This window comes from Aspergillus novofumigatus (assembly GCF_002847465.1).
Source record: "Aspergillus novofumigatus IBT 16806 chromosome Unknown P174scaffold_3, whole genome shotgun sequence".
NCBI classification, from domain to species: Eukaryota; Fungi; Ascomycota; class Eurotiomycetes; order Eurotiales; family Aspergillaceae; genus Aspergillus; species Aspergillus novofumigatus.
In genome coordinates this window covers 1296702-1317915 of record NW_020194276.1, presented here as the reverse complement: position 1 = coordinate 1317915, position 21214 = coordinate 1296702, and the positions used below count along the sequence as shown (strand labels likewise).

At 49.4% G+C, this 21214-nt stretch overlaps 6 protein-coding genes across 6 annotated transcripts; 2 read left to right on the top strand and 4 right to left on the bottom strand.

The window, feature by feature from the left end:
- Positions 1–6525: 6525 nt before the first annotated feature.
- Positions 6526–9709, bottom strand: P174DRAFT_439857 (ATP-dependent RNA helicase DBP10). The gene is made up of 4 exons (XM_024826914.1): positions 9333–9709; positions 7018–9306; positions 6888–6993; positions 6526–6866 (listed from the first exon to the last, which is right to left on the bottom strand). Exons 1-4 carry the CDS (start codon positions 9432–9434, stop codon positions 6631–6633), a joined length of 2733 nt encoding a protein of 910 aa, XP_024683832.1. The 5' UTR covers positions 9435–9709; the 3' UTR covers positions 6526–6630.
- Positions 9710–9775: 66 nt separating this feature from the next.
- P174DRAFT_511032 (putative replication factor-a protein) lies at positions 9776–11158 on the top strand (the record flags this gene model as incomplete). The annotated part of the gene is made up of 4 exons (XM_024831746.1): positions 9776–9827; positions 9874–9957; positions 10032–10126; positions 10272–11158. The coding sequence occupies 4 exons, from the start codon at positions 9776–9778 to the stop codon at positions 11013–11015; spliced, it is 975 nt and encodes a 324-aa protein (XP_024683831.1). The 3' UTR covers positions 11016–11158.
- A 187-nt stretch (positions 11159–11345) lies between these two features.
- P174DRAFT_368436 (MATE family efflux transporter) lies at positions 11346–13450 on the bottom strand (the record flags this gene model as incomplete). Its single annotated transcript, XM_024822226.1, has 3 exons — positions 11346–12152; positions 12214–12572; positions 12628–13450. 3 exons carry the CDS (start codon positions 13448–13450, stop codon positions 11346–11348), a joined length of 1989 nt encoding a protein of 662 aa, XP_024683830.1.
- A 794-nt stretch (positions 13451–14244) lies between these two features.
- On the top strand, positions 14245–15208 carry P174DRAFT_386522 (DUF202 domain-containing protein). Its single transcript, XM_024823309.1, has 2 exons — positions 14245–14444; positions 14600–15208. Exons 1-2 carry the CDS (start codon positions 14347–14349, stop codon positions 15024–15026), a joined length of 525 nt encoding a protein of 174 aa, XP_024683829.1. The 5' UTR covers positions 14245–14346; the 3' UTR covers positions 15027–15208.
- A 111-nt stretch (positions 15209–15319) lies between these two features.
- Positions 15320–16276, bottom strand: idi1 (isopentenyl-diphosphate delta-isomerase IDI1; the record flags this gene model as incomplete). Its single annotated transcript, XM_024825584.1, has 3 exons — positions 15320–15579; positions 15624–15962; positions 16036–16276. 3 exons carry the CDS (start codon positions 16274–16276, stop codon positions 15320–15322), a joined length of 840 nt encoding a protein of 279 aa, XP_024683828.1.
- A 2629-nt stretch (positions 16277–18905) lies between these two features.
- Positions 18906–20058, bottom strand: P174DRAFT_367165 (putative C2H2 finger domain protein (Ezf); the record flags this gene model as incomplete). Its single annotated transcript, XM_024822154.1, has 2 exons — positions 18906–19049; positions 19102–20058. 2 exons carry the CDS (start codon positions 20056–20058, stop codon positions 18906–18908), a joined length of 1101 nt encoding a protein of 366 aa, XP_024683827.1.
- Positions 20059–21214: the final 1156 nt, after the last annotated feature.

Genomic DNA, 21214 nt, shown 5'->3' with positions numbered 1-21214 from the left:
GCTCCTGAGTCCGGACGACGGAAGGGTTCACTGCTCACTAGGAATGGGAGAATTGGAGGGACAAATAGTAAACTGATAGTCAGGTTCCAATCCTCCGGGGAGGGAGGGGGTTCCCCCAGTCAAGGCCAATCAGTAATAAGGCCTCAATCTTCAGTGATGAGCCTCGAACAGACCGGCAGTCACATTGTTGCTAGTAGTCCCTTTGCATCTGTGGCATTTGGTTCTTTCTTTTTTTTCCTTTTTGGTTTCTTGAATGATTCCGACAATCATTTTCTCATTTCCCTTGTTTCCTCTTCAACAACGGACTCCTTCAGATGGGCCTGGATAGGGAATAAGGGTGCCACTGCCAGTGACACAATCCCAAAAAGGCTAAACAACCTCTTGGGTCGATGTCGATGCTCCATAGCATGCAGTATCTAGGTAGGAAGCAGCCTAGCAGGGCAGACCAGCTCGGGAACAGCTGCTCCTGTGGAGTGGGGCAAGAAATTCAGCTCTGCTTTCATTTTCCTTTTTTCCCCTTTTTTTTCTTTTTTCTCTTTTTCCCTCTTCCCCTTTTGCTTTTGATGGAAGTGGAATCATGGGATGTTGCCGAATCAGGGAACTGGACGCAAGGTGAAAGGAAGCCAGCGACGGATCGACGTCCGCGCCCGCCCGCCTGCAGCTTCTTGCCAATAGTCCGCTCGGCAGGGAGAGAGCTGTGCATTTGTCATTATTCTTTAGCTCATTCCGACCCAGTTTGACATGCGCTAAAACCCGAATTGGGATTTGGGGGATTGGGACAGAGAAAAGTGAGGGAGCGACTCGCAAGAAGGTTTCTGGAGAGTCGCCAGGATTTTTAGCTTGTCGGTCCAATGGTAGCAGCACTTCCGCAGAATCAGCACAGAGCTGGTTGTCTGCGTACCCTCCACACATGAGACATGTACGATAGTAAGTTGAGAAGGATACACAGCACCGGCTGTTTTCCTTAATAGCCCAAAAAAGAAATCACCGAATCCTGTTTTCTGACCAATAGCACGGCGCCTGCATCTTATTTTCTCCAGCTCGAGTCGCTGGGGCGGAGTATGGATTACCTTGGAGTCTTAGACCATAATAATAATGGTGAGGATCAGTAACTCACAATAAGCTGCTTATTTTCTTAAATGATCATCAGTCCGAATGATGATGACTTCACTTCTCTTCTCCTCTTAGGGTTTTCTGTTTTCGACCTTTCCTTTTTCTCGTCCTTCGTCTTTGTTATTTTCACTGACAATGGTGAACCGCTTTCTTTTACTAATTATCTGCCTTGAATGGAAAGCAATCTCTTTCTCCGTCATGATATGGAGATCTTCAGGAATGAATACTGGTGGAATCTTGCTCAAGCCCCAGCCCCGGAATGCAGATCGTCGTGGAACTTGTGTGGCTCCGAGGGCACGGGACACCATGATGACTTGACAACTTGACACTTGACCAGACAGAGCTTACACACTCGGCGCTCATGGAATTAATGAATCTTGGGTAAAGGCAGTTCCGAGGAGTAGCTGTGGTAGCCAATGAGGTTTATCGTACGGTCAAAAGACTTGACGCCAGACGCCAGTTCAAGCTTTCCAGCGAATGAACAAAAGCTACAATTCTCCGTAATGGTTGTGTCCCAGCGGGTTGAGAGCAAGACCCACTGTCATAACAAATCATCACAAAGTACATAACTCGTATGAAGATGTTCGATACTTCTTGGTGCTTCATCTTCAGCGCTCTAAGCTCAGTCGGGTCCTGCTTTTCGATCGATGAGTTAGAAGAATGCGCGCTCTCGTTTCCATTGACAAAGCTCATGGAGTATCTAACTTGTGCTCTTCGCATCACAGCGTGGACTGCGGAGTCCAATCAGAAGAGAACTGAAGTCACACACAGCACCTGCAGAGTGCATAATGCAGTGTGCACAAATTGGTTCGTCTGTTTTCATAGGTGGCCCCTCAGAGCTATTGGATCGACCGTCATTTTCCGGCGTAAGAGTAGCACCGGCTCTCTCATGAATCAGGATCACCAGCCTAATACGGCTCTTATTTCTAAGAAGCAAGCCAACCCGCTGAGAGCCAAAAGCGCGTAACCTCTACGGCTCAAGGTTGGTCAGCATGGGACGATGGTCCCTGGTACATAGGATACTTGTTGATCGTAGACGGAGTAGTTGGGATACGAATGCTACGTACGGAGTACGGAGTACTTGGTATCAAGCTGCAGCTGCAGCCGCAACGTTCTAGACGGCCAAATTGACAAGGGTTCGATGGGGTATTTTCATTCCAGTCGTCTTGGGTCCAAATGATATGCGTGAAGATTGTCCATTATTGCCTGATTATGTCCGATAAGAACTGTTCGTTCGAGTCAGTACTTTCTCCAACTCTTCGGTAAGGTTGACGCTGAACCCACTGAGCATGGTCGTGCGGTAAAAATTAGGAATTTCGGGGCTGTTGATTTATCGAACGACTCGGCGGCATAAAAAAAACGGAGTACGGAGTATATGCATTTAAAAATCATCAGTTGGATCTTTGGGGATTATCCACTCCGGTTGGTGCCGAGTTCATTATCTGAAAGAGGGTCCAAACTCGAAAGCTAAGGTAGCAGATACTCGGGCGGAGCGACGTCGGAGAAATTCTCGAGGCTTTAACTGTGGTTGTCAGTTCGTAGGGTGTCAGGTAACTTCTTTGCTTGCTATCAGATTCTTCGTTTGTCGCGCTTTGTGACATCCTTGCGCGTATGGAATCAATTAGCAGAGACAAGCGGACGACGAGGGGACATGCCAATGAGGTTGTACGCCAACACTTTCGTACATAACATGAGGCTAAATGCTCAGCTAGAACGGTCGATCATATCAGTCGGAGCCGAGACCCAGCACGAAAGGGGCTGGTGACGGACCATGAACTCCAATTGTGCAACGTGCCGCACGAGGTGCCAGCAGTAAGGGGTCCGGACGGTCATGGTCATCAGTCCCAGGCTCACAGTGTGATGGATACGTTGTGTGATACACTGACACGATGCTTTCAGGCTTTCAATTTGGCTGTGGTTGGAGGACCAAGCGTCCAGTGATGAGACGCGGAGTCAGTCTCAGGCTCTCAGCAAATGTACTCCGTAAGGAGTTCATGCATGCCGGAGCGGGAGGCGCCAGCACGATCGGCTCGTTAGCCTAAAGAGTTAGGCGCTCAGAAACGTCAATAGCTTCAGCCACCAACCACTAAGATCCATTCGTCTGTGACGAGTAATAATACGTCGCGTAAGATCTTCATGAACTGTCGGGACATGCGCAACTCGCAAGATTCGATCGTTTACTGACGGGAGTCGAGCTTGAACTATCGAGCGCAGGTTTGCTTATGACTCGTGACTTATGGCATCAATTCTGAAATTATGCCTGAGAGGCAACAATGATAGCCAGTAAGAAAGCAATAATCTTAGAGTGACCTGCTATCGGCGTTATTTGGATTTTCTTTAGGATATCTCGAGTTTAAACAGACGAGGCTCGCATTCTCCTTTGCTGGAGCTTTTGCGTCTTATCCGGATGGGGTTTAGTGGACCTCGTGAGCAGAGTTACCTGCTCTTTTGAGGAAACACGCAGGACTCACTAAATGGGGCAACGATTGACACCCGGAATTTGTCACGCTGCTACGTATCTGTCTGCGTAGTACGGAATGATAGTACGTAGTACTGAGTCGACATCATCCTGCTCTATCTACTCTTTATTAGCAATTTCCGCAGGTTGATCGACGTCGTTTCGTATACGACAGCGTACGGCTCAGGCGAAGGAAGGAATGGCCCTTCTTTATCCAATTGGCATCATGACAACCTTACTCTGTGCTGTCTGTATGGTTCAAACTGCTGCTCTACAGTATCGAATGAGCTGCGAGAGCATGCATCTCACCGTTGCAAAACCACAACAGCTCGCTACACGAGAGTGCAAAATATTCCGAGAAAGCCCAATCAAACCCGACTCGTTGCCATGTTTGATCGAGAGTTATTCCCCGAATCAAATAATTCGCTAAGCATTGACCAGATTCCTCACCGTGGTATATGTGAAGTAGGTTGAATATAAGCAGTAAATTCCTGTCATTGATCACGAGAAATCAGATGCCTTCTAGGCTGATAAGTCATTGTTTATCAGTAGCGCGCATAACAGCTGCCATTCATCCCATTTCGCTGAATAGCGAGTTGCAAATGTACACGACGTCGTCGAGTCTACCAACCTACTTTCTCTTTACTCTCACCGAATTGTGCGTCCAAGACTGGAGTCTTTACCTGTTTCTAATGGGCAAGAACGACATCGTTGGGGCAGTAATTATGCAGTGATGAGAGGTCAGAGTCATCCCCCAAAGACCGACATTACGACTACTGCAAGAAAAAGGGCCAATGGTCTCAGACTCGCTTTCCTTCTCTGTTGCGCTGTGTGATCTGCTCAAATGCCTATGATGACGGTGATAGGAGGAGCAGGTATGTTGTAATAACATCACTTTTCTCCTTTTGCATAAAGCCACTGAACTTTGTTGGACGCTTTCACATCGCCGGTATTCTACTTACTGCCATATAATTGGTGAGTAGTTTGAAACTTGTGTGACCATCTGCTGTTACGACGCCCCTCGTGATATCCCCTCAATGCATCAGTTGGGGAGATTGACAAACCGAAGGTTTGAAAGAGTGGTCTGACGATCCAATTGATGTGCAGGGTGCGGTTATCAAGCAACCAAGTACAGAGTAAACTCCGAACCGTTCGATCTGAGAGCGATCGCCATGCCTTCAAAGTTGGCCCTTGCCAAACTTGTGGCAGCAACGGACACTTAGCCTCGATGCAGGTTCAGTAACTTGACCTCCGAAAAAGATGCACCACACAAGTAATCGGGACGAGAAGCCCTTTTTCCCCTTCAGGGAATTGCACATAGATCGACTAATCTGCTTTCAATTGGCGAAATGCTAAGTCACCGGCATAAAGAGTGCATCATACTCGAATTCGCAGTCGGAAAGCCCTGGATTAAGCCAGTCGAGCTGGCTAATGTTGGTGAGACTGCTCAGTGGCCGGTTTGCTGCAACTACGATCTAGCTGGAGAAAGAATCATCCATTGTTGGCATTTATTAGTCTAATGTATTGACGCCATCTACATACAGATCGACAAACCCATCATTTTGGGTCAACGCTCGACTGACCTGTTATTCTGTTTGGCCTTTCAGCAACCATAATGAATCAGCTCGAGATTCAACGTGGTAGCAGTGCGGGCTCGTCAAATATCCACGTATCAGACATCAGCGCATTGAATCATGTGCCTAATGTATGTTCTCTTGCAGTATCTCCTGCGTCGCTCAAGGACAGTTCTGTCTGCGGAAGTCAAGTTTGAAATCAAAAGCCTGGCTATCTGAGACATGCTTGCAAAAATTCACACTTGTGCATACATTGATAGCCACAAGGCCAATGGACCGACAGTATTCGGTATTAATCGAATCGAAGCACGAATAAGAGATAGTCAAATTCAGACCGGTGCCATTTTATGCAGAAGCACCCAAAATCCTTGCTGGTGATCTTGATCTACGCAGGCCAGACAATACCCACAACCCACCTTACTCTTGAGCTCTCGGATGATTATTCTTGAGAGCATCGTACGTACTCGAATAGCCATTGCATGTAGAAAAGTTCTGTATGAGGTACGTACAGCCATGTCCATATTTATTGGTTTGAAAAGACGAATTATTTTCTCACAAAAGAAAACAAAAGAATGGAGAAAGCCAAGGACGCAAGGACGCATCCCCTGCCCGAAGATGATCTATCTATCATACTTGACTCCCAAATCCCAACACCGGCGGAGAAATAAAGAGCAAGGAATCATAGACAAAAAAGAAAAAGGTCCTATATCCACACCTCCCCCTTGTCATGATCGGTCGATCTTCTGTCACATGATACACTCTGCATTCGCAGTCTGAAATACCTGATCGGCATATAAAACTCAGCATATCAGACTAGAAACCTCCATAAGCATATCCTATAGATTTATTTATCTGACGCAATTGGTGCCATCCTACAGTTCCCATCAGCGCTCGCCCTCCAGCATACCAAAGAAGATGGGTGTAACGGTGTGGCAGGAAGGAGAAGGGGTGCGGTCTGTGTGGATCTACCAAGTGCCAAAGAAAAAGCAAAGAAAACGAGTTACCAAAGAAGAGGCCTCCCGGAGAACGCAATAGCGCTGCACAGATGCTCCACTATTCACTGTCGGAATCAATAGTCCAGCTGATGGAGATGCGGGATCGTCCATATGCATTCTATCAAGTTCCTCCCTTTGCGGTCAAGCGAACTCCGGACACCTTGAATTCTAGGCTTGGTCTATGGGTCTTATTCACTGTTGGGGTAGAATATTAAGTAACATTTTCTCGGTGACATTATGAGAGCTTCTGTGTTGAAGGGGCGTTAACTTATCAGCAGTTTACTGAGAGAGCTTTGTGGTTTGGCATAAAGGGCTAGAAGATATAATACATGCTTAAAAAAGATTCCGCATAAGGAACTTCGTCGGAGAAAGTTCGGTCACCCTAGAATGATCTGAATTGGACTTTGGTATAAAACAAATTATACTTTCGCAGGTATCATAGGCAATTCCTGGTATATACATGACTCTGAAGGAAAACCCAACCTCCCGGTTACTTCTTCCTTGAGGGACGAGCATTCTTCTCTCGTCTCTTCTGCTTCAGCTTGCGCGCAATCCGGATATCGTCCGTACCCTTCAGTTCGCTCTTGCCACGGGATGCTGCGCCGCCAGCCTTGGACATTGCTCGCTCCTTGGCGAGTTCAGCCTTCTTCTTCATCTTCTCGTAATCACCACGGAGAGGATCAGCCCTCTTGGGTGCTTGCTCCTTGCGATGCCTGAACCGCTTGCCTGAGATGGCTGCGTTGAGACCAGCAGTGAGATTAGGAGCCTCGGCCTCACCCACCCGAGGCAAGCGGCCGAGACGATTACCTCTCTTCCAAGCGTCGAACCGTCCGCTCCGGAAGCTGGCTGCAATCTTCGCCCCGCTCTCGCCGCGGACGAGGCGCGTGCCCTTGGAGCCGTCTTCGTCATTCTGTCGTGCCACGTACTTCTTGTGTCGCTTGTCCCAGCGCATCAGTGTACGAGCCTCACCGAACCCGCGGCCTCCATCGTCGCCTGCCAGATCCATGGTCGCGCTGCGTGAGGCCTGGGCAAAGTTGGAGTTGGTGCCGGAATGCACACCGTAAGCTCGGTCCTCCGCCAGGGAGTTGTTATTCGGAGTATAGGACATGAAATATTCAGGGTTCTGGAAAGATGCCGCGCTGGCTTTCTTCGCCCTGTTGTCCTTTGATTGTGAATATGACGAGAAGGTGACCTCCAGCTCTGAATCGGACGCCATCGACATGTTATCTGCCACGCCAGTGGGAACGTCGTCATCCTCATCAGAGAATGCTCCCTCGTTCTGGTTCTCTTCGGCCTCGTTGGCTGCCTTTTCGTCGTCGGAAGCATCTTCGAGGAGCTCGGACTTTTCATTCGCTTGCGCACGCTTCTTCTTGGACTCTAGAGTGTTACGAACTCTCTTGATCGTATCGAGAGCGTCGACGTTCTCATGTTTGCCCGTGCGCCGGTTGTTGACCTCGAAGATTGTCTCTGTCGGCCGGTAACCACCAATGCGGGCGAGCATCTTCTCTCGCTCGGCCTCTAAATTACTGGTTTCATCTTGGAAGAGCGGGTGTATGCTGGTCCAGTTGTCGGAAGAAACCACCTGTTTCGATCGCTTGGCACTCTCAAGAGATGCCGAGTTCCGGGTTCGCATATAGAGCTTCTCACCTTTAGCAGCAACCGTGCGTTGGGCAGCAAGGTCGGCGTTATCGTCCAGGACCTTAGTCACCCACTCACAGGTTTGAGAGAGCCCATCCCTGGGTAGACTGCCTGTGACGACGTCTTCGGCGAAGTTCACTTGATCACCAAATTCGCGGCCAACAACCAGTCTTCTTCCGAGGAATAGTTGCAAATCAAGCAAATAAGGAGCGTCTGCATCGCGGACCAGACTGTAACTCCAGCCCTTGCGCCCTGCACGAGCAGTTCGACCGACACGGTGAATAAAAATCTTTGGCTGGGAGGGGAAATCGTAGTTGATGACATTTGCGAGGATAGGAATATCAATACCTCTAGCCGCAACGTCGGTGACAACGAGAATATTGGTCATGCCCGTTCTAAAGTTCTGAACCTGAATCATTCGGGCGGTTTGATCCAACGAACCGTAGACGTAGGACACGGCGAATCCTGCCTCGCTGAGTAGAGAGTAAAGGTAATCGACATGGTGCTTCGTCGCAGCGAAAACGATTGTCGAATGCTTGGTCGGAGACTCTCTCGTATTGACAGCCTTCTCCATTTCCGCTCTCTTCCTCTTCTTGTTCTTCCAGTTCCTGGCGCTCGCATCCTCTTCTTTCCTTTGTTGCGCAACCTCGGTTGGCCCAGTCGGCATCTTGATGACCTCTTGGAGGATGTAAAGCAAGGCTCCTTCCTTCTCCGAGGATTTCACGGAGAAGAAAGCATTTTGAAGATCGGGCGAGATCTTGCTCTCGGTATCCAGACGGACTAATGTAGGTTCCTGCAAGCCAGCGCGGGCAAACTCGACAAGGGACTTCGGAAGAGTGGCAGAGAAAAGGAGAGTCTGTCGATTTGCAGGGAGGCCGTGCAAAATCTCTGTTAGTTGCGCGGCGAAACCCATCTCGAACAGTCGATCAGCTTCATCGAAAACGACATAACGGATACTAGACAAATCTAGGTTCATTTCCACCTTCAGATGCAGGAATCGACCGGGTGTCGCAATAACAATATCTGGATTGCCGGCCATCATCGCGAATTGCTCCTCCAGGCTGTCTCCACCAACAAGGAGTACCGACTTCAGGTCAGTACCTCTGCCCAGCTCCTTGACGACTTTCAATGTTTGCAGTGCCAACTCTCTCGATGGAGACATGATCAGGCCGCGGGCTCCAATCTTAGTGCTATGACTTTTCAACTTCTCGATCATGGGGATAACGAAAGCGGCCGTCTTCCCTGAACCAGTCCGAGCCATACCAACCACATCCTGGTCGTCCATAATAACCGGAATAGTCTTGCGCTGAATGGGAGTCGGCACTGAGAAACCTTTCCGAGCAATTGCTTTTAACAGATTGGCACTCAAGCCCATGGCTTGGAAACCACCACCCTTCTTAACCGTACGACCCTTGAGATTCGAAGCCTTGCGGTTGGCAGAGGTCTGCCGCTCGGCAATAAAAGCCTCATCATCGTCGTCGTCTTCATTCACATCGCCGAGGAAGTCGAGCGCCTGCGAGGGAACCTTCTTCGGGGCTGCCGCTTGGACTTGACCGAGGGCTGTTCGTTGTCGGAGTCGCTGTCATTCTGGAAGAGCGCGCCTGTGATGTCGAACTCATTTTCCGACATCGCTGGGGATGCCGCGCGGTGAGGCATCTTGAGATTCTGTTGCGCAGATGGCGCTAGTGGCTCCTAAACAGAATATTGGAAAAAAGGTTGGTTGAGGTCGCCCGACGGCGGGAGAAGATATTTTGAAGCTCGGAACAGCTCAGGCTTCAACTTTCACCAAAATCGTAAGATGAAACGGAAACAGAAAACACTTTCCATCCAATTATATTTTGCAAGGGCGAAATGAAAATCAAATTGCCTCTCGTCTCCGTCCGAACAGAACAAATCCAGCCCTGTCGTGATGGTAATCTCACTTTTTTTCGTTTTAGCAGTGGAGAAAATCCCAAAGCGGTGAGCGAACAAACTCTGTTCCAATTTTACTGCAATCCATGCTCATTGCAAACACGACAAACACCGTCCGCCCCGCGACGCGTCCAACACGTCCCGAAGAGGTAAAATGGCAGCCCTCGCAGAGAAATGATGTGAGCGCCTTTGTTTCTCCCGGTGATAATTGATAGCTTTCCCCTGGTGGGCATTCAAAGCGGATTTTTTAGGACTTACTACAAAATGGGTGGGTAGAGCTTCTGCTTCGCTGTTTACATCGGTAATTCGTTGTTCTCATGGCCTGACTGACTCCTCTGCCAGACGGGGGTTACAATAATTATGGCAACACCTCATACGGAGGTGGAGGCGGTGGTGGCTTCATGCCTGGAGAAATGAACAGTCCAGCTGGTGGAAAGGTATCCTGCTCTCTTTCCTCTGTTCGCATTTCCCGAATTAGACCCGCAATGAACTATCCCTCCCAGTTTGTGTCAAACAAGGCGGCAATTTCAGACCACACTCATCGCTTGATGAATATAGCCTTACTGACATATACAAACCCAGGGCGACAACAACAATGCCACCCTTCGTCCGATCACAGTCAAACAAGCCCTCGACGCCTCACAACCATACCCCGAAGCCGCCTTCCAGATTGACGGAGCGGACGCGGCCAGCGTCTGCTTCATTGGTCAAGTCCGCAACATCAGCTCACAGAGCACAAACGTCACATACAAGATCGACGATGGCACAGGGGAGATTGAAGTGAAGCAGTGGATAGATACACAGACCGCCGACACGATGGAGACGGATGACGGGAAGGGAGCCGGCACCGGGAAGAACCCAGTCGAGCTGAACGGCTACGCAAAGGTGTTTGGGAAGATCAAGTCCTTCGGGAATAAGCGATACGTGGGAGCGCACTGTGTACGGCCGACGACGAATCTCAACGAGGTACACTGCCATCTTCTCGAGGCCGCTGCGATCCATTTGTTCTTTACGCGTGGTCCTCCTGGTGGTGGAGCCGCTGGCGGCAATGCTGGTGCTGGAGCCGGCACCGACGCCGCCATGGGTGGTGCAAATGACTACGGTGCTGGTAACAGTAATCTCCCTGCTATGAGCCCTGCCGCTCGGAGAGTCTATAACCTCTTGAAGACTGAGCCTCAGAGCAACGAGGGTCTGCACGCTCAGTTGATTGCTGCTAAATTGAATCTGCCCATGCCGGATGTAGCACGGGCTGGGGAGGAGTTACTTACTGCTGGTGTCATTTTCTCGACTGTTGATGAGCAGACTTGGGCGATTCTGGAGTACTAGGATGATTGTGTATTGAATATACCGCTTATGTGACATTTATGAGTATGTGGCGGGAAATAAAAGGTGTAAAGGCCTGGGTCTTCTCGATTTTATACTATATACCTAGCAGTCTAGATCCTTCTTGACGAGACAGCAGACTTAAGCCGTTATCCTCCTATATGAAACCTCCGGCCGAATACTCATTAAATCTCAACGTCCATTTATACATCCCCGTTTTGATAAGGGCGAGCCAGCATATCATATGCATCATCAACCATAGTGCATCATCAACCATAGTGCATCATCAACTATAGTGCATCATCAACCATAGTACCACCTACGCAAAGACATTTATGTCATCGCGTTTCTCCGAAGGGCATCAGTCACAGCCCTATTCCAATCTGCTCGAGTGAGGAAGATCATCTCGATGATCGAGACGAGACAAAGAGCAATAGCGACCCCGGACCAGAGACCAAAGAGACCCCAATTCAGTCCGAACGTTGTGCCAAAGCTGATCGGCATTGCAATAGCATAGTATGAAAACAGCTGGACGTAACCTCCGATTTCTTGCCGTCCGATACCACGCATGATACCGTTGCAGTTAGCCGCGAGCGCGTCAAAAAGCTGAAACGCTGCACAAAGAGGTAGAACTCCAGCGACGAGCTTGATTACTTCCTCATCTGAAGTGAACAGAAGGGGAATATAACGGCGTAGTGATGAGAGAACGATCATGTTCAACAGACCGACAATGACCGCACCTCCCATGGTCACCTTTGCGGAAGTCTTCGCGGCATCCACAAGCGTTGCACCGATGAGATTGGCGACGCGAGTACTGCCGGAGATAGACACTGGGAACGGGATTTGGAACGCGATGCTCGCGATTGTGGACAAGATCGACTGCGCAGCGAGGGGAGTTGTGCCAAGCCATGACGATGCCAGAGTTAAGACCTCAAAGGCAAGGCATTCGGCCTCCACCATGACCAGTCCGGGAAGCGCAAGCTGGATCATCGGGCCCCAGTTTCGGAAAGCACGCTTTGTCAAACCATTCCAGCATTCTGAGCCTGCAACGAAGTACACGTAGAGGAACAAGAAGAACGGCATTAGCCAATCAGTAATGGCGACCGAGATGGGTGCACCAACGAAGCCCAAACCAACTTTCTAGTTACGCGTCAGTCAAGTTGTACCAAACTGTGCGAGATAATGATTGGCGTGGTCATACCCAGACGAGGAACCAATTCATGAACGCATTAAAAGGAGCGCAAATCAACAGAACGAAGAGGGATGCCGAGAACAACCCCTGGGCCTGCATGTACCGTTTCCCGCTCTCAAAGCAAGCGTACCCCGGTGCGCCCAGAGCAACCACCTTCAGGTATAAACCTGCCAACTCGGCGACCTCTTTCTCCGGAACAATTCTCATGAGGATCATATCGGCGAAAAACCAAATCAATGCAATAGGAATGGTAATAGTCCAAAGGAAGAAGACCATCTTTTGCATTTGCAGACCAACAAGCTTCTTCTTTCCAGATCCGTATGCTTGCGAACAGAGAGTGTCCAAGCTGGTTGCTAAACCTTGGTAGACTGTATGACGCAGTTAGAATAACGAGACTAATGTAGATGGAAGAAGCGGACGAACCTGCATAGCCGGTAATATTTGCAGTCATACTTGCCAAGCTAACAGCACCGAGCTCCTTCTTGCCCAGGTGCCCCAGGGTGAATATGCTCGCTACCGTCAAGGAATACTGAAGCAGAAAGGTAACAGTAAGCGGAGCAGCGTATCTGCTTATCACCAGAGCTTCTCGCTTCCACGTTGTATGTATCAGACCGGCAACCACTGCTTCCTCCCACTTTCGATCAATCGCTTCAGCATCTCCCAAGCTATAGTCAGGGCCACCATTCCCAGCTCCAAGCAGAGAGGTAGTTTCTGTCGGTACAGCGACAGCTTCCGTCCTCTCCCGCCTCTCCACTCCGCTGCCAGACTCCAGTGGATCTACAGGCTCGGGGGACTTTGATCTGAGGCTGCGAGACAGAAGGCCGCTGAATCTGCGCCGTCGTCCGCTCTGGTCATTTGTCCTGATATCATCCGAAATAATATGATTATCAGTCAGAAGTCGTCTTTCCTCTTCGATTGCCTGGCCGCGTTCCCTCCACGAAAGACATTCCGGCTCTCCTCGGTGTGGAACAACTGTGCTATGCGATACAGTGGTGAAAAAGCTGGGGCGTTGGTAAGAGCCAACTAAAGAATGGGGGGCTGTACCGGGCTGGCTATTGATCGCACGTACTGTCGACGCCTCGGAGTGTTCCTCGTCTTCGGTGGTAGTTATGGAGTCTTCGTTATCAGCGTAATTCTCGAGATCTCGAGCAATTGCCGTTTCCGCCAGAGGGGAGCTTGACATGCAACGACGGTAATGTATTTGCTCGTCTGCATTGAGCGAGCGACTGCCTTGAGCGCGAACCATGGTGACAATTATTAGATGCAGATAATTAAGCTGCCAAATGCCGAATCTATCCAAAGGATGCTGATATACGCAGTCACTGTCATCCACCCTGTCCTAGTGCTCAAAATGAAGCGTCCTCAGCCCTCCATTGAAACACAGGAAACGACGCACAGTGATTGGGAGCGGAACGAACGGTTGGGGGAGCTAGAGTAGCAGACTTCGCCTCGATGACCGCCCGCGGCGATAAGAGTAAGATCAGGAATAAAGTTGTGAGGACCGGATATTGAAAAGGCCCCACTGCCTTTTTGACGCCGTCCGAATGAACCAGTCATGACTCATCTCGTGTTGGTTGACTTTTGAACCAACAAGATCTTGTTACTGCCATTTCCTAATCAAAGGCACGAGTAAGAAGGTACCTTCAAGATCAATTCTCCCTCAGATGTCAAGAGTCCATACTTAGTGCTCTTGCGTTGTTGCTCGTACGGTGAACCCCGCAAACGTCAATATGGATACCTCTCGGAATCATCCCGTCCAAACATAACGATAACCGCAAGACACAGGATCTCGATTATTGAGTGGTCGATCAACATCCACCAAAAGTCCGTATGGATTGCCATCCTGTACTTGCTGTTCACTTTGGAGATCGATAGACAAATCAGATTGGACAAGATGGCGGCAGAGCTCAATCAATAGCAGGGCGTGAGTTGACATATGCCATCAGTCTCAAAGTGGACTAGCAGATGCATATCACGTGCTCCTATCATCGGATCGATCAATAACTGGACTCAAGTGTTTAAATTAATCCTCCTTGACTATGAAAGAATCGTGGCTATCTCCTCGCCATGAATTTCATAGCTGCCCCTGGATGAACTACGCCTTTTGGAGGTTCTCTTGCGGGAATTTTATTCATACTCGAGATGCCTGAACACACGGCAGAGCAGGATCCATCCTCTCTACGGCCGCGATACAATCCGATAATTAACGTCACCAACTCGGATCCAGTGCTAGTAGAAGAGTAAGTAAAGCCCTATGTATGCGACCCCGTTATTCTACTCGGAGCAGGGCAACATTCAGGCAGGTTCGAGACCGCCATAGATCCCACTCTGTCTTCTCCGATCGCCTTGATAGCATCCCTTGGCCAGAGGGTACCCAACTAACCCAATTCTCCAGACACCTCCAGAATAAGAAACACATCTTCCTCAGCCGCCCTCTCTTCGGAGCTCTCTTATTCGAGAACGTCGCCTCCGATGCTCGAGATCACTGCGCAAATGAACGCACATTCCTCTCCTGGCTCCGGCTATCCATGTACCTCGCCGTTGTCTCGATAGCGATCATCATCTCGTTCCACTTCCGCTCTCAGCCAACGGGTCTTGAACGCCGCCTGGCCCTTCCGCTGGGAATTGTCTTCTGGGTTCTGAGCCTGGCTTGTCTTGTGAACGGGTTCGGGAACTATATCCGGACAGTGGTGAAATATAGTCGGAAGGCGGCCCTGGTGCAGAGTGGGTGGAGAACGCAGCTGACATTTACTGTGGTTGGAGTGGTTATTTTCGCCTGCTGTATCTTGTTTATTGTCACTGGAGCGGAGACTCGACGTTAGCTGCAGCCGGCATCTTTTATAGGTGCACGATTCGATGCTCGTCATTCGTAGCTTTTATGGCCTCCAAGGCGATTAAGGGTTGCCCATAAACGGCAAAGTAAGGACATTGTCGAGTTCTGTAAACTCAAAAGAATATCAATTGGCTCCTTATCGAGGAATCATGTTATAAAGTGGACTGGCTCATGCCATAATATGGTATCATGCTATTCTCCAAACAGAATATTAAAAGTGCCAGATAGCGCTGGCTATAAACAAAAGAATCCTTCACCGTGCGTTCTTGTCGTGCAGACTTCTCACATGCGGCGAATCTCCTTCTCCCCTTTGTACTTGTCCAGGCCCGCCGTGCCGAGGTGGCTCCACCACTCGAACAGCATCGAATTGCAAATCAACTTGAACCAGGGTGTGAATTTGAGGCCTGGTTGGGTGAACATCTGCTTCAACTCCTCGGCGCTGACATATTTCGTATCGCGGGCTTCGTTAGGGTTCACGTTCAGATCGACATCTGCTTGGATAAAGAGGATATAGTCGACTAGAATCTGCGTGTCAGCAACGGCTGCAAAAGCGAATCCGGAAGCCGTCAAGATATCAGATACATACTCTCATGCTCGCCCCATTTTCCGTCACTGGGCGCCTTGTAGTGAATCCTCGTGAAAAACTCAAACTTTTCCAGAGGTACTTGTTCCGCTTTGATTCCAAGCTCCTGGTCCAGTTTCCGCTGCGCGGCACGCTTCACACCCAGCACGGCGGCCTCGAGCTCGGCACCGGTCTCACCGGGAATACCCAATGGGTGAGAGCAGCAGGTGTTCGTCCACATATCGGGGAAGGTGATCTTCTCGGAAGCACGTTGTTGCAATAGCAGGCGGTTGTTAGAGTCGAAGAGGAAAACTGAAAATGCACGGTGAAGCAGACCCCGGTCGATGTTGGTCATGAGATGGCCTATCCATCACACAGGTTAGTAGACTGTTTCTGGGAAGCATCCGAAAGATAAACAATGAATTGAGACACTCACAGGCCTTCTTGCTGGCACTGCCGATGGGCTTGTCGTCGTCATCTAGAACAATGCATACTTCGTCCATCAAGCGGACCTGTTCCTCATCGTAGCCAGCAAGCTCTTCGCTGTCTTTGGCGGAGCCCTCCGCTGTCGAGGGGAAAACCTCCCGAGCCAGCGATGTATCAACTTCTGGGAAGAGAGTGGCGACATTCTCCGCCGTAATTCTGGGGGGAGCAGTAACTGTTGTAGTGGCTGTCATCTTGGTATGTGTATTCTGGGCAGTGTACTATCAAATTAGAAAACCACTTGATAGTCTGCCTGAAGAGCGACAGGCCTTAGAAAAGTTTCTGAAAAAGCGTCAGACAATTGTACGGTTTTGTAGCCCCTTGGTTGTTCATAAAGGGAAAACCCCGCCCATAATTCGAAAGCGGTGAGGCGAATAGGTGCCGAACTCACAACACCGCCACCAAATCAGCTGTGCTTACCATTGTTGTTTTCTGACTCCCCACATATCAAAGCAAGGGTTCCTATTGTCGCGTGTACTGGTCAATGACTGCTTTGTTAATTTTCACATTGCATCTACCTATGTACTCCGTATGCGTCAGGCATTGAGCAAGCAGTTTGATGAAATTCCTACATCCTCCGTTATGTGAAGCCTTTTCTAGGACTGCGACGGTCCTACCCTGTCCTCCTCTGACCCAATACACTGCGTAGTGAAATAATAAGCCAAAGACAACCTGAATAACTGCCACCTGCTGCAGACCTCCATCTGACGAACCGCTTACCTTTACTCACCCGGGCAAACAGGGATCCTGTCATACCATACCTGCTATGCAATCCCATAGAATCCCCCTCTCAATGGCCACCTTGATCAGATGATATGGATAGAGCAAATCTCAAATGAGGCAACGTCCGGAGTCCCGATGCTCAATTACTAACCAAAGAATGAAGAAGCAGCGGAGGTGTGTGCATATCTCCAGCCATCAAGTCGTCCTAGCCTGCTGAACACACATATCTTCACATATTAATCGCCCCCGAAATCATTGCCCAAACTGCAGATATATTTCTATCAATTGATTATTCGATCTCTAGAGAGGTACGCTACATGATGAAGGATTGACGTGACTCAAAGCAGGATCTTGCTGCCTGTTGGAGCAGGGGTTCGATCAAGCGATCCCAATGCTCTCACCTGGTCGTCGGCAAAATACGCCAAACTGCGTAAGCTCGTGTCAGACAGCAGGGAAGGAGAGATAACGGCCCTCACCTGACTGTAACTTATGCAAGGATCTACTAAGTAATGTAGTATTGAGTACGGCATCAAAAATGCATTCGCAATTTATCACTTCGACAGCTGGAGTATTGGCTAAATATGCAGTTGTCTGACTGGTCATAGGTGACAACTGGTACTCTATATTCCTTACTTCTCCGTTTGCAGCTTTGCAGCAGGTCATTGTCCATGTGGGAGAATACTGAGCAGTGGTGTACGCACTACCTTAGTCTACGGAGAGTATTACCTGTGTGCAGTGAGCCCCAAACTCCGAATCTCCGGTCTTCCGAGTAAAAAGATCCGAGTACAGAGTACCTTCGGTGGACTTTTCAATAACACACTGCCAATGGGAGGAGTATCCGATACGAGCTTTATTGACCGAGCATCAGGTAGATATTACTTGCTGTATCGAATGGAACGAACTTCGGCATATTCAGCCTTGCACTGTGCCGATCCCCCGTCGCCTTGATATAACGATTGGCTAATTCTTTGCCTGGACGGACATGCCTATGCGAGTCTGGACTCCACAGCAAATCCATCGCTCTGAGTCGCTCGCTCTCAACATGAGGGTGACATTGATTTGATATAGATCAGTAGACTAATGACCACTATTACGGAGCCAAGACTTGCATTTGCTTCTTTCAGCAACCAGGAAATATTTGGTTTGTTGCACTTCACGCAGGTGACGGAGCAGATGGGACACAGTTTGTTTGTTTGTTGCACCTAGACTAAGCCCTGATCCAGATTCCAGAGCGGAGCCAGTCCCCTGACGGTCAGAGCCGAAAAGTCTCAAAGCGCCGGGGATTAAGTTCAGGATTTCCGGTCGTCCAATGTTATCACATTCCGTTGGATTTTGTAGAAGTGAAATTACTTAGCACAAACATCTTGGCCTCTTATGTTTTAGTTAACTTGCTGTAAGACTGCCAGATGGTCAAACTCCAGACGGCCCCATGAGTTGCACTGAATCAGTTCTCTGACGCGAAGATGAACTAAGCAGATGATGTGTCTGACTGATGCTAAGGATCAAAATATCAATGCTTCCTGCGAATCATCACGCTCAGCATGACCTCGCACTGGTCAACGCCTGGTCCCTATCTCTACATGTTATGCTATGCCGGCTATTGACAGCCTAAAGACTGCTTTGTCCTTCGCCAATGAGATTCATGCAATCAAAGAAACAAAATCAATCAGTATGAGGAGAAAAAGAACGCCGGTATATCTTTCGTTTGCCCTCTGCTGCCGCTTGCGTAAGTGAAAATGCTATAGAAAACAGCCTCCCATAAATGCTCAAAGGGTATTTGCTATTCTATCGTTGGATGTATGCAGTGTCGATTGTGAACCTTCGCAGTAGCCTTGCAAAAGAAGACTTTACGAGGTCGTATGTAGGCCACCGGCAATTTGCGGTCAACGCAAATTGCATGGCCTGATCGTCGTCTCTTCCGTGATGCCGTGTCGAGCTCCAAAATCACCGATTGTTTGACGGCTGCCGATTCAAAATCATTTGCTGATTTGGAAACGTATGTCTGACGAGCCAGAAGAAATGGGTTCGGAGGGCGAACCGGTAGGTTCCTTGCCTTTCTTGGGACTGGATCTCCGCGACTTTTGCCGGCAACCATATGCCTTATGTCTGTTGTAAAGCGCCCGCGTTAGAACTGAGATGGTTTAAGATGAGGCACAAGGTGCGAACTTGCCTTGCCAAAGTGTCTTGCCTGCTGAAACGCCGGTCACACTGGTCGCAACCGAATTTCCGCAGCCCATGATGAATCTTTTTTTCGCGTGGGTTAGCAACAGACAGCGAGCCGGCCAACTCGACTTACACTGTCCACGTGTCTCTTCAAGTCAGTCCTCCTTCCGAAAGTCTTTCCACAAGCCTCGCACGGGTAGAGTTTTCTGCAGCTGGGATCGTGTCTTTTCATATGTTCCCGGCAATTTGAGCGTCGGGTGAAGCGGGTGCCACACACGGTACAGACGAGGCCGCTAGCAGATGTCGCTTTGCATGAGTCATTATCATTTGATGTCGCCGCGCCCGCCCGAGCGGTGAACTGAGGTATTTTTGCCGTCTGATCGTGGCCCATGGAGTCTTCGAATATTGGATCAGGCTTAAGAGCGGTGTCGCCTTTCTCTTTTCCAGGGGATGCCGTGACTGCAAAGGTGTTGTTCACCATCAGCTGAGGTATTGTTGTGGTCGTAGAGACTCCAGACGCATCACTCGGTTCAGAGTAGAGAAGCGGATCCGGGCAGTCGTCATATTCCTGCTTTACGTGAGGCCATCCCTCGAAAGGAGTGGTGTTATCCGAACAAGGCGTACCCGGCCACCTATGGGACGTCTGGCTGCACGTTGTACCCTGATTTCCCACATCCAAGGTCGAACAGTAACTCGGTGATGCGCTTAGGGTTTGCGGACTATAAAGGCTGTGGGGAGAGGTGGACACATCATGATGAACAGGGAAGGATTCGTAGCATGCCCCAGTGGTAAGATTCTCAACCTCCAGACAGTCCTCGAATACGGACTGCATCAATTGATCTGGCCAGTCGGTCGTCGGTTGGGACAGTGTTTCTGGAACAGAGCAAAGTCCCATCTGACTGAACTGAGCCTCCATACCAACATAAGTGATTCCAAGACCAGTAGGTGGCTGTGGATTGTTGGGATAGTTTGCATGCGCGAAGGCCTCTGTCGCGTAACCGTGAGTTGTCTCTATCATCATTGGGTTGTCCTCAGATGAAGAGGGAACATAGGTTGAAGCGGACGAGAAGGATTCGGAGGTCCAATTCATGACCAGGAGTTGTGCTGTCACAGTCGGAAGGAGAAGTGTTGTCTGGAAGTTTGAATCACTTGGCTTTTCTGTTGGAAACTCCGGGTAACTTGAGTTGGATCTCTTTGCAACCTCACAGTCGGGACCTCAGACGAATGGAAAAAGATATTAATATCAAAGAATCAAGACGAAAGCATGTAAATTATTTAAAGCAGTGCTTTGACTCAACAGCAATGCTGTTGCAGGGTAAGAATTGCGGCGAACATGTGTAGCGGCTGAGAAGACGACAGGAGATTCAGCCATATGACGCTCACCTGTGTACATTTCCCGCCGCATCGGCGCAGTAGACACAAGGAAAGCAATTACCTTGACGCCTGAGTGGGCAAGGCAGACTTGGAAGAGAAGTGAAGGGAAGGATGCGGTGGAGGAGGGAGAGAGACTTGTGAAGGGGGTCGTGGGAAAGCTAGCTGGGCAGGGCCGGGCTGGACTGATCATTGCAGGCCATGTCTGCAACATTCAGATAGGCGCAACGATGGGAACTTGTGCACAATGACTTAGCGCCGGGAATGTGTGATCAGCCCGAGTTGTCAAATTATTAATTCTGATCCATGTTCCTGGGGATTTGAGGGAGCGACGCTTGGTGTGGTCGAAGAAAAAAAGGGTGGAGAAACAGGCAGCCCACTGGGGCCTGCTGTATGGTACTGTGCTCCAACAGGGTCTGAAAAGGAATAATCCATAAGGAAAACAAGTAATAATAATAAAAAACAATAGAAAGAGGGGGCAGAGAAATGGATTGGTGATGAGAGAAGGGAAATACCTATCTTAGCAGCCCACCGGACCAGGGGGTTGCATAAGAGTGAAGGAAGACCAGTTGGAAGAATGGGATGAGTAGAATAATGATAAGTGCTTCACCGTTCTCTCTTCACATTCTGCGACTGGAATAACCGCGTCCTCCTAGTTTCTGGGGGGTGAGGGAATGCCACTGCCACCTTGTTCCCCCGATCATCGCCGCCGGATCACTCATTTCGTCTTTTCCTGCTGCGAGACGAGCATCAAAGAGGTTTAGTTGCGACCCGACAGTCTGGTACCTTGCTTGGCAAATGAGCAGTGCGTGTCGCCTGGTGTGATTGGCACAGCTGCGAAATCCCAGAAATCAAGAGTTGGCAACATACTTGAA